The following is a 12,595-nucleotide window of genomic DNA, read 5'->3' as shown; positions in this document are numbered from 1 at the left end:
GCATTTACACCAATAAAGTGCCATCAATATAACCGATTTTAGGAAGGATCCAAAAGGAGATTCAGTGTTGTTAAAGGTACAGTTGTTTCTCACAAGCCAAATCTTCAAAAAGAAGGCTGATGATGTGTTAACCCAAAGAAAAGCTTTTCCTTTTTAAAAGGATGCCCCGTCAAAATATAGTCAAGAAGACCAAATATTGGGAGAACCGTGGTCCAGTTGACGGTGCAAAGCATATAGTTCCAGAACCTTTCAACAAATGTGAAATGGGTAAAGAGAGGTGCCTTTCTGTTAGTTCCTTATACAAATCAAAAGTTTCCTCTGCTGTCTTGCCACTGGATTTTTGTTCAAAGCTGTGAAATTCCGGTAGTCCTAAGAAGGTCAATTCTCTTTCGTGGATTCTTATGTTTGGTAAGGTTAATACAGCTGAGATCTTGCAATAAAAGCTACCAAATTTGTCTCTTCAGCCTTATTTTTGTGTCTTTCGTGCAGATTCCAGCAAATATCAGGCGCATTTTCCCCCTGCCCATTTGCCCATTTTCAGCAAGTTGTTGGTCTGTTCTTCTCAGTATATTCAATCTATCATGGGTTTCAGACAAGTCAGTTTCAAATTCGATTTTTCAGCTTTTGTTTGGCCCCCGGTTGCATCCTAGAGCAAATCTTATATGGGTCAATGGTTCTAAAGCCCTAATCTTTGAGTTATGGCTTGAACGCAAGCAACGGACATTTGAAGGGATTAAAAGGCATCCAATGGAAAGTTTTAACATCACTAAATTTAAAGCTTCTCAATGATGTGTTCTCTCCAATCACCTTGTTAATTATTCAGCTAGCATGATCTATTCTAATTGGGAAGCTTTTCTCACACCTTTGTAATTTTGTTATTTTAGCTTTATTTTTTACTTGTATTTTATTTATTTTGCCTTCCTCACTCCTTTGGAGTTTGTATCTTTGAACATTTTACGTTACTTTTCATTTATCAATGAAAAGTTTGTTTCTTGTTAAAAAAATAGCTACTGATCTCCCCAACTATTTAGTCATGTGCAAATCCAATTTGGAGATCTCTTATCACCTGTTCTTTCAGTGCCTTTTTGCTGATGCTATTTGTCCAAGCTCCTCCGAATGTTTATGCTGTTGTTTCCCAAAAGTTTGTGAGGATGCAGTGTCCCAGATCCTTGAGGGTTCTCCTTCTGAGGCGCAAGCATCTGTTTTGTGGTCCAATGTAGTGGTAGCTACTCTTTGGAGGTTTATGGTCCGTGACGAGCTAGAGGGTTTTCAAAGGGGTGAAAACCAACCTAGATGGTTTTTGGGATTTAGTGAATATGTTGGCGTACTCTTTCTAGTGATTTTTGTAACCGTCTTGGACATTTTACTCCCAATTATGTTTACATTTTGCTAACTGTTAGCGTTGCAAGGGTAGCAAATTGTCCTTTCTGTATGGCCCTTTATGATCAATATACTACTCTAGTTTCTTATCAAAGATATAAAAATAAAAAATAAAAGAACCAAAATCTTTTTTTTTTTTTTTGAGAAAAGATAAAATTTCATTAAAAGACGAAAACCACTTGGGCTACATTTGAACTCAGAGAAACATCTGAGAGATTAAAAGGGCATTGAGAAAAGCATGAAGACAACAAAATAGAGAAGTGATATGAAATTGCTTCTTTTTATAAGCAATCTGACAAAAAGTTCAAGTTCTCTTTTAATGTGTACAACAACCACTTCCTTCAGACATTCTTTGAACGAAGTCTTCTTCTTTCTCAAAATAAGAACGAGAAGGAGGCCTTCCTTTACCGTTAATCGCTGCACATTAAAAAATTTGGACAGAGCATAGGAGATGTTGCCGACCTTTCTCGCACCAGTATACTGAACCCCGACCTCTTACTTGCTTTCAAAAGAGCATAATTACTAGTAACACGCCAGAAACAATTAATCCATTCCATACACTTAGTTTCCATATGGGGATTTTTGAGACTAAAAGAGTCAGATATGACTCGGAATGCCTTTGGATTCCCCAAACCTCGGGCATTCCAACGTATTGTTTTCATGGCGATCGACAGGCTGCCTAGCAGCCTCTACCGATATAAGCTGAATATCAACTTCTACAGCACGTTCCTCTATAATCATTTTGTGACTTTTACGAGTCTCCTCTTGCCAATGATATTCCATCGTTCTGTTTCCCAGTTGCAATATTTTTGGAGCCCAATCAAGCTACCTTTACCCATTTACAGAGGCTGGTATTTCCTTCTTGAGTACTTTGAAATGGTGGGCCTCTTTGCAGATATGGTTCTGAAATTTCCAAAATCTCTCCCTTGGTGACATTAGTCACGTTCAATGAAGAAATCAAAACTTCCTTGAAATTAGCAATCTCATTTAAAACATATTTTCCAACATCTTCCTCCCCACAAAAGGAAAGAGAATCAGGAGGCATTAATTGATAACATCTTTGTTTTAAGGCTAAATCAAATTGAAGGAAACTAATATTTTTCTCTTGGTCCAAACAACAACAAAAAAATGTAAAAATAAAAAGCTAATAGACAGATGGAGTTACATGTTAAAAAGTGAACTCCAAATGTGAAGATCTGAAACTAAACATATTTTTAAAGCGCAGACAACACTACCTTTGAATCGAACTCCTGAACTTCCTCTACCAGCTTAATGCAGGATTCCCAACACATGGGTAGAAGATCAGTAAACTTCTCTTCTGAAAAGTTTGCATCTTCAACATGTAAACATAGGGACCGGCAAGATGCCAACTAAGACAACGAATGTACAGCTTCAGTTTTTAGTAATGGAAGGACTGTGTCAAAACTATAGAGGAACAAACATGTTACATAAATCTGACAGTTGGAATCATACCCGAACAGACAAATCTTTATCCTGAAGCAACCGGATTAAAGCACAATAAACTTGCCGTTTCGTATCATCTTTAACCTATTAATACAAAATAACAAAAGGCTCAATTTGAGTCCTCTATTAAAATTTGGTATTCTAATATTGCAGAAAAAGCAACATTTGTTTTGACTAACTGGTAAATAGATGATAGCCCAAAGCCTTTGAAAGAACTCGTGTAGTTGACATCAAATTTTAAGCTCGGCTATATTGCTAAAGTTGAAAAAACTAAACAAAATGGTATTTTCACTAAATTTCTGAACCCTTTTTCCTTTATTGTACTAGGTGAAATTTCTAAATAAACTTCAATTTTGTATATTATACTTAACAACAAAGAGAATATAAACACCGTTCTACATACTAGACAATATAAAAAAAGGAATTAAAAAAGCCAACATAAGTATAGCTCAACAATAGGTGAAAAGCCTTCCCAATAGAACATTTTAAAAACAAGCATCATACAGTTTCTTGACCATTATGAAATGCTGCAAGTGGACAATATTACCTTTGGGACAAAAAAATTATACATATAATATAGATTGTACCTCAGAAACCCATTGTCCCAATATTAGTGCAACTTTCCGGCGGATGATACGCATATTTGGATGATCATTTGAGATTTCAAGAGATAATGCCCCATTGAACCTAGAAATAAATAGATAGGGTGAAAATAGAATAAATGGTTCGATTATAATAAAATATAGTAGAGGAACCTGCCCTCTTTTTTTTTTTATACGAAACGAGTATTTCCTTGATAGTATGAAATATACAAAAGGCACAAAGGCAGTAACAAAAACGCCTTTTAATTGATGATAAGGTCGTTGAGGGTGTAAGAAGTGAAGGGGGAATAGAAACTTTTACACCAACCAAGAGCAAGTACAGTCACTCTATCCAAAAAAGAATCAAAAGAAAGAGATTTGTTGTTAAAGACTCTGTTGTTCCTCTCAAGCCATAAACTCCAAAGGAAGGCTCTGATGAATAGGATCCAAAGTGTAGCTCTGTTCTTTTTGAAGGGGTGGCCAACCAAGACAGTCAAGGAAGATGGATGGTATGTTGTGAAGAGTTGTCTTCCAGCCAAAGATAGACAGAAGATGTCCCCAGAATTTAGATGCAAAGTTGCAGCTGATAAAGAGATGTCCTGCTGTTTCCGATACCCTGAAACAAAGGTGGCAGCAACTTGGAGAGAGGGAGATGTGTGGTAGCCGCTTCTGAATTCGATCAAAAGTATTCACTGCCCCGTGACTGAGTTCCCAGCAGAAAAACTTAACCTTTTTGGGGCATTTGTCTTGCGTGGGAAAAGGGAGGATCCATTGCGGGTACCGGCCGATGACAGGAGCTTGAAGATAGAGCTGGTAGTGAAGGCTTTGCTTGGATCAAGAGGCCAAATCCATTTTTCTTCACTAAGGGGAGGGACAATATCATCAATTAAGAGTGATAGTTGAAGCCAGTCATCGAATTCCTCATCTTTAAATGGTCTAAGGAAGCTATATACCCAACAAGAGGTAACCTTATCCCAATGATCAATTGCCGTCTCTATTTGTAGTTAGGGCAAAGAGCCTAGGGTAAAGGCTGGCTAATGGCCCCTGTGGGTGCCATCTATCCTCCCAAAAGCAGCAATGACTTTCTTCCCCCACTTTGCAGAGAGCAAAGTCCTTAATTAAGTGTGTTTGTTGTTGGATGGTTGTCCACGGGCCTTTGTAGCCAGACGAGTAGAAAGTGGGCCAAGTGTCTGTGGATGATCTCATGTATTTTGCAGAAATGAAAGTCCTCCAAAGGTGGTTTTTCTCATTGATGAAACGCCAAATCCACTTGGAAAGCAGAGCATTATTCTTGTGCTTGATGTTGCCAACGCCCAGACCACCATCATTCAAGGGAAGCTGGGCATGTTTCCAATTAACAAGTTGAGGCTTGCCATTAGAAATTGATCCTTCCCATTAGAAGTCCCGAAAGATTTTGCTGATTTGGTCTGCCAGCTTTCTTGGCAAGCTGAAAAGAGAAAGGTAATAAGTGGGGAGGTTGGATAAAACAGATTGAAGAATAGTGTGCCTTCCCCCTTTGATATAAAGATGTTGCTCCATCTGCTCAACCGGTTCTGTAATTTTTCAATGATGGGACGCCAAAAGGAGTCTTTTCCTAGGATTTCCGTTTAAAGGGAGACCCAAATAAGTGCAAGGCCAAGCGCCTGTTTTGCCTCCCCAAGCCTTAGCGATGAGTGTAGTGATCTGTGGATCAATGGAGACTCCATGGACACCGGATTTGTTGTAGTTTATGTTGAGACCCGAGGTAACCTCAAAAGCTTTGATAATTTTTTTAAGATTCATTATCTTTAAGCAATCCATATTAGTAAAAAGGAGCGTGTCATCTGCAAAGAGATGATGGTTAATCTTAATCAAACCACATCTAGATGAGTAACCTTCTATTTGGCCTCGACTTTCTCCATAAGTGAGCATACGGCTTAGTACATTGGTCATCATAATAAAGAGGAAAGGTGAGAGTGGGTCCCCTTGTCTTAGGCCTCTGGTAGCTATGAATTTGCCTCTGGGTTTGCCATTGATAATAATGGAGAAGCTCGTTGTTGAGATGCATGCTCATATCCATTTCCTCCATTTAGTCCCAAAACCTTTGTGGTGCAACAGAGTCTAAGAAATCCCAATCAACCCTATCAAAGGCTTTCTCAAGATCAAGTTGTATCACTGCTCCTTTATGATTCCGAGCTTGCCAATCATCAATAATCTCATTAGCAATGAGAGAGAAGTCAAGAATCTGACGTCCCTCTACGAAGGCAGATTGGTACTCCGTGATGGTACTAGATAACACTTTTTTGAGCCTCTCGGAGGGGACCCTAGCAATAATTTTGTAGGCGCATGGGATGAGGCTGATGGACCGGAAATCATGGACAGTCTTGGCACCTTTCCTTTTGGGAATAAGGGAGATGTAAGTCTCATTAAGGACGGCGTTGATGATCCCGTTTTTAAAAAAATCTTGGAACACGACCAATATATCAGACTTGATGGTGTTCCATGATTTTTTGAAGAACTCAGCAGTGAATCCATCCGACCGGGGCTTTGTCGGATCCAAGGGAGTTAACAGCCTTGTGGATTTCATCCTCTGTGAAAACTTGCTCTAACATGGCACTGTTCTCATGTGTGATCGGGTCCCATGGCAGGTTTGTGGGGCAGCTTCTCTGACCTTCCTTTCTAGTGTAGAGAGAGGTATAGAAATCTATAAATTCCTTTTTAATATCCTTGATGTGTGTAAGGCTGGTACCATCTCTGGAAAGAATTTCTGTGATAGTACTTCCTTCTTCTTTTGTTATTTAGGAATAAGAACTTTGTGTTTCCATCCCCTACCCACAACCAATTCTGTTTGCATTTTTGACACCAGTAAACTTCTTCCTGTGCAGCTAGAGCGAGGAGATCATCCCTAGCCTTGTTCCTGTCCAAGATTTGGTCTGGTATTCCCTTCGAGCTCGTCGAAAGAATTTAGCAGCTTGATAATGCTGTCCTTCTGTGATTGCAAGCGACCGAAGTGCTCTTTATTCCAGACTTTCAAAGCAAGCTTGAGAGATTTGAGCTTCATCATCAAGCCATGACCTGGCCAACCAAAAGAGGGATTGTTATGCCACCAATTTTCAAAGAACCGTTGGAAACATTTATGACCCAACCACATGTTCTCAAATCTAAAAGGCGTGGGCCCCAGTTGTTTTGGCCAAAGTCCAAGAGAATAGGGAAGTGATTAGAGGTAATTCTGTTCATTCTCTTAGCCAAAGGTAAGCCAAATCTGTTGATGCAGTCATGGGAGAGAAGAAATCTGTCAATGAGGGAAAAGGACCGAGTATACTTCTCATTGCTCAAGGGTATGTCAGTAAGACTGGTGTCCTCAATGAAAGTATTAAAGAGTTTCATGCTTCAGGTAAGTGGTCTGCCATGAGATTTCTCCCAAGACCATCTGGATACATTGAAATCTCCCGCTAAAATCCACTGATTTTCACAAAGGTAAGAGAGGTCCCCAAGCTCGTTCCAGAAAAGGTGGCGGTGTTCAGTAGTAGAGGGGACATAAATGCCTGGGATCCAAAAAGAGAAACCATCAGTAAGACAAAAGTTTATGGATAGGGAGAAAACACCTTCAATGATCTCATTCACAGTGAAGTCAGGATCATTCCAAAGAAAGAGAATTCCTCCACTAGAACCGACAGCATTAAGGGCAAACCAATTAATCCCATCAGAGCTCCAATGGGATTTGATGATGAGAGGGTCAATGCTAGCAAGCTTAGTTTCTTGTAGAATAACAAGATTTGGATTAATGCGGGAGATGGTCTGTTTTATGAGGGCTCTTTTCTTCCACGAGCCCAATCCTCGAGCATTCCAGGTTAGAAGCTTCATCTAACTGATGAGGGCCCCCCCCCCTTTTGAGAATCTTCCTCTTTTCATAGTTGATAGATGTGGAGAGATTCTTTAGTTCTCTATTTCCGACCTTCGATTTGTGTGCTTTAGGTTGTGGCTTGATAAAAGGTGTCGTCGGTGGAATGGCCATGATGCAAAGTCCCAGATCTTGTAAGTAGTTGTCAAGGAAGCGCTTAAAACGGTCAGGGGAAAGGAAGGCATTGGCCATGTCCTATAGGGTCAGCAGCCAGAGGTTGCAGTGCTGCAGAGTCCATAGTGTTTGTCAGTGGGTTGATAGAGGCGGGATTAGGGGTTGGTGGGTTGTGTGATGTTTCAGAAGAGTGGTTGATGGGAGGGATGTCAGCATCCTAGTGGGTGGGAAAATCACCAAAGATGATGGTAGGGATGATGGGAGTGTGTGGACTGCTGCAGAGGGATAGTTTTGGGCTTTCTTCGGGAAGAGGGCTAGAAAACTAATCCAGCTCCTCTACGTCGTCTTATGTTGGGCTCATGGGTACAGGATTAGGTTTCCATTTATGGAAAATGGATGATGGAGGTTGTTTATCCCTGACAATCACGTGTTTGCCATTTCTATGAAGAATTAATGGGAGTTGTACCCGTTCTGTGGAGCTCAAAGGAAGAGGCACAAAGGTGTCATTGACTTTTTCCTTCCCTCTACAAATTGTCAGGGATGTATGTGTTTGACAGAGGCCTCGAAAAAAGAGTTTCGACCCGTTGGGCCAATCTCTACCTCTGCGCTGCGATCAGCTCCGTTGGGAGTCCGACAGCGAGGGAGGGGTTTTCCGGCGCACTCATTGATGAGTTTTCTCAGGCCAGTGCGAGCAACATGGCAGCAACCCACCAACTTCTCTACAATGAAGAAAGGGTCTATATGGACGGTGATGGCGTCTTCATGTATGAGGGAAGGAGGAAGTTCAATGGAAGCCGGGATAAAACCAGTGTTGTTGCCTTTGACCTTTATCTTAAGCTCTATAAGGTCCCTAAGGTTGGATGACGACCCAGAGATAGCCAAGAAACCGCCACAACAATCCCAATAAATGGAACTATTGTGTCGTTCCAGAGGTGTAGGGGAAGATCACGTATGATAATCCAGCCTTCGTAGGATGGAACTTGCCGGTTTGTGTTAATGTTCTTAGTGCTCCATTGGAGGAAACGTATTTGGTAGGATTCGACATTTTGCCATTCATGGTTCTGTGTGAGAGTGCTAGCTTGCAACTTGTCCTTGCATCTGAGAAGGGCTTTGTCGGCATGTATGGGGTTGAGGGAGCAGAAATTGTTGATCGTGTCTGGAATGGCTAGCAAAATGGGATGCCAATCCTCATGGAAAGATTGGCATTGAACAATAATCCAACGGCTCCAAGCGAAAACTTTAGGGAACAGAGACCACTTGGATGGTGAATCAGTGTTCATCGGGGAACGGGCGGTGCTTTAGGTGAGGCAGGGGTGGTTGCGCGTGGACAGCAGGGCATCTGTCATTTTGGGATGGGGGTCGATTGGAGGTTTGTGGAATTTGATGGAGCTTGTCGGAGGTCGGGTAGTCAAGGAAAAGGTTGTAAAAGAGCTTCCATCCTTCTTTATCGTTTCTGGAGGGAAGCATAATTCTGTTTTTCATGCCATTGTTGTCTAGTTTGTTAAATTCCACCCAGTAACCTCTTTTGTTGTTGATTTTCTCAATCCAGAGGGTATAGTCATCACTTCTATGTTCTCGAAAGAACTTGTGGGTGAGAGGAGAGTTGAGCAAGAGGTTGATAGAGGAGGTAAGCCAGGTTACAAAGGCCCATGTAAGTAAGAAAGAGAAGGATGAATCTCTGCCTGATTCAGTGATCCTTGCACGGCTACCCTTGTAGTGTTCATCGACCTTGATGGAGAAGGTTTTCTTCTCTATAGTAACTTTCCTAGAGGGATAGTTCCGGTGGCTCATGGTGATGATGGCCGGCAGCAAAGCAAGGGTTGGGGTTGAGGTTTGTTGTTTCTTTATTTTTAAAGGAGAAAAGAATACTTCTAAAAAGTTACAATATGAGATGAGAAAGAAAGCCGCCCACCAAAGAATACAATACAAAACATTCTCGGAACCTACCCTCTTTTTTTTTTACATAACTAGAGGTTAAAGCTTTGCTCCCCTATACCTAGGGGCACCTGCGCCTACCCCAAGGCCTGAACCTAGGAGAGACATCAAAAATTTTTGGTATTAAACTTACCAAAAGGTTCGAGAACTTGAGACCTCTAAGGCAGTATGACCAAGATACTCAAGTCAAGTCCTTGCCGACTAGGCTACCAATTAGGGGCAGGCATCTTCCCTTTTCCTATACTATTTTAATACTCGTTATGGTATTAAACTTACCAGAAGGTTCGAGAATTTGAGACCTCTAAGCCGATATGACCAAGATACCCAAGTCCAAGTCCTCGCCAACTCAGCTGCCCTTGGGGGCAAGAACCTGCCCTTTTTCCTCTACCCTTTTAATACTCGTTATGATGTCAATTTGGTTCTTTTACCATGCCATTCGGCATCTATCAAAGTCAAATGTTTGGAGGAAAACTCAAAAAATAAGTGATGTAACTAAACTCCGGACCTTTCTTTCTTACAATGTTTTGATTTTGTCAAGCATAGAGCAAAAACTACAAAAAAATCAGCGCATGCGCAAGTATAGAGGTGTTATATTATACAATACATAAAAAGCCCATACCAATCTTTGAAGCTCAGGTAATTAGAGAGCTCGTAATAAACATATGCAGCAGCACCATAAGCAGCATCTTTGAGAAGCAATCCTGGAGAGATTTCAGTCACTAAACTTGAGCAACCATTCATTGCCTCCTGTAGGATGGAAACCACCACAGGGCCAAGGAGCTATATGCAACATCGAGATCAAATTCACACATCTTCATTAGAAACAAATGAAGACTATAAACATTGATAGTATATAATTATATGGCAAAATCAAGAATAAATCTTGCATACTTGACTGTGATTTTCAAACAATACAATATATAAAGCTTCAGCGCATGGTCGTAGTTTCTCTGTCCACAAAACCATATCCTGCTCATGATGGAAAGACTCTGGGTTTTGGTACCACTCCTCCAAGTCACTTGATGTTAAAACAAAATACCTGTCAAAGTGGAAGCCACAAGACTTAAGTAATCACTTTAGAAGTCCATAAGAACATAATACCATATTAGAGAATAGCATTAGAAATAAAAAATAGAAAATAGTTGCTTATAAAATCACTGCCAGCGCTGTGGCAAAGTTAAAATATGGAAAGGAAGAACCAAGACAAATAATAAAACATTAGTCCAATAATTCATCACATTCATCACATTCATACCCAAGAGAATACACCACAAGGTTCCATTATTGTTAAGAAAGACTTAGTTTTCAAGATAAGAGTGAATACACCACAAGATTCTTGCCACATGTTTCAGAAGGGACTTTATGGGTAGAGAGATGACAAGTTTGCTGGGTCTGATCAAGAAAATTGACACAGTTCACTTGGGTAATGGAGCAAATAAAGCCACCCAGTCATCGGATGCTTCAGGTTCTTTTACCACTAAATCCACCTTCCTCAAGCTAACTAAAACCAATCAGAAGTTGGCTTCTCCTTTACTTGATGAAATCTAGAATAGATACCAACACTTGTGGTCCCTTAAGCCGTGAAAATGCTTTCTTGTAAGTTCTTTCTTCTAGGTTTGGTTTCCTCCTTGGCCCCATCCTCATCTAGTTCTTTCTTGTCCCCCTCTTGGACTGGGAGAACCCCAAGAAAATTCAATTTTTTTCTTGGTTGGTCATCTTGGGAAAGATTAAAACTTTCAACATTTTGCAGAAAGTCTCCTCTCATTTCTTAGGCCTGCCTGGACTGGTGTGTTCTTGCACATGCAAAAATTGAGTATTCTGAGATGCTGAAGAAGGGTATTTTGGACACACTTTCAAGGGAGGGGTTCGACTCTTTAGTACACCGACTCCTTTTCAGTTTTGTAGTTATTTGTCCGGAAAGAAATAGGAGAGTGTTTCCAAAAACTTCTAGAAGTAACTAATCATCCTTGAGATCCTCTTCAATTACTTTTTTTTTAACAAGATACGAACTTCTAATCCTCCTTAGTTACTAAAAAGATAAAACAAAGAATCACAACCCCTACCTCTTCTTCCTGAGGTCACCCAATGGAAAGGTTTTATGTTCCATATCTTTGCTGGGTTCTCACCACTTCTCTAATCACCAGCTTAAGGGCCAGTGTTAATCATTTCTAGGGGCTACAAGAGAAGAAGACTCCTCCATATAATCCAAACTCCATCGGTGAAAAAAAAAGATTTTTACCATCCCTCTAATCACAATCACTAAAGAGCTCTTTACTCCAAATGACAATCCTTCGTTTAAGAACTTCTCTGCATTCAAAGAAAATAATGAATGATCTATCTTTCATAAGAATAGATTAAAAAAGCAATCGAACTTTTTTAAAACAGAAAGGGTCGAGTTGTTGAACTTTATCAATACGACGACCATAAACAACCCAAAGATTGCATATAAGAAGTCAATGGAATACACTCACGTGTAATAATTTAAATTATAGCCGACAAAAATAATAAGTAAATTCACAATATTACAAGCTTAAAGCTTGTAACATTTGAGATTGATTTTGTATATTTACCTCCTGACTAATACACTACATAAGTGTACTACACGCTCTCCAGGCAGAAGAGAATTTAACACACCACCTACAGCATTGGATATGTTTTTCTTCATCTGGTCTACTGTCATCCCATTTTCATCCACCACTCGACCTGTAAGGCTAGGCTTGTATTCTTTGCATTCAAGAATATTCTTTACCATTACCATACATTGAATCAAGAATTGCTCGAAGGACAAAACATAAGGTTCAGGATCTGTTATTTTATTTAAGCAGAAATTGATGACAGGTGGAAGAACGGACTTGTCACTGAATGAATAAGGATGCCTCCCTTGTAGTGCAATCAGAACCTTCATCAATTTAATGCAAGCTCTCTTTATGAAGTCCCAAAATTTGGAATTTCTCTCTTGAAATGAAGAATCTGCACATGAAGTTACAATAATAATTCAACATATGTCCCAATGCATTTACCACAAATAGAATCTGAAAGACCTCAAAAGATTTAAGCAGAACATTAAACTAGAGAAATTACAAAAAGAAGAAGAATACTCACAGAAAGGAAGAAATGACTGGAGCACATTCAGAAGTGCAGGAGAAACCTCTTTGATTGGCTTGACTTCCTGAATATATCAAATATCACATTATAATAACTTAAGCACAAGCACACTGAATGAAAAGGAGAAGGGGAATAA

At 40.0% G+C, this 12,595-nt stretch overlaps 1 protein-coding gene across 3 annotated transcripts in view; it reads right to left on the bottom strand.

Annotated features, from left to right (window-relative positions):
* Positions 1-12,595, bottom strand: part of LOC111013193 (ARM repeat superfamily protein) — a 46,610-nt gene that overhangs the window by 19,748 nt on the left and 14,267 nt on the right. For 2 of the 3 annotated variants that reach the window (XM_088127707.1, XM_022287592.2), the window contains exons 6-12: positions 12,457-12,523; positions 11,925-12,324; positions 10,246-10,393; positions 9,974-10,134; positions 3,432-3,531; positions 2,854-2,928; positions 2,616-2,750 (exon numbers count right to left, since the gene is read on the bottom strand). In XM_088127707.1, the coding sequence (XP_087983833.1) occupies positions 2,616-2,750; positions 2,854-2,928; positions 3,432-3,531; positions 9,974-10,134; positions 10,246-10,393; positions 11,925-12,324; positions 12,457-12,523 (1,086 nt within the window). The remainder of the gene's footprint in view (positions 1-2,615; positions 2,751-2,853; positions 2,929-3,431; positions 3,532-9,973; positions 10,135-10,245; positions 10,394-11,924; positions 12,325-12,456; positions 12,524-12,595) is intronic. The other variant, XM_088127706.1, reaches the window with a different exon arrangement.

This window comes from Momordica charantia (assembly GCF_013281855.1).
Source record: "Momordica charantia cultivar OHB3-1 chromosome 8 unlocalized genomic scaffold, Mcharantia_2.0 BLBB01000008.1, whole genome shotgun sequence".
Lineage (NCBI taxonomy): Eukaryota > Viridiplantae > Streptophyta > Magnoliopsida > Cucurbitales > Cucurbitaceae > Momordica > Momordica charantia.
Note: the sequence above shows the minus strand (reverse complement) of the source record. Positions and strands in the feature narration are given on the sequence as shown.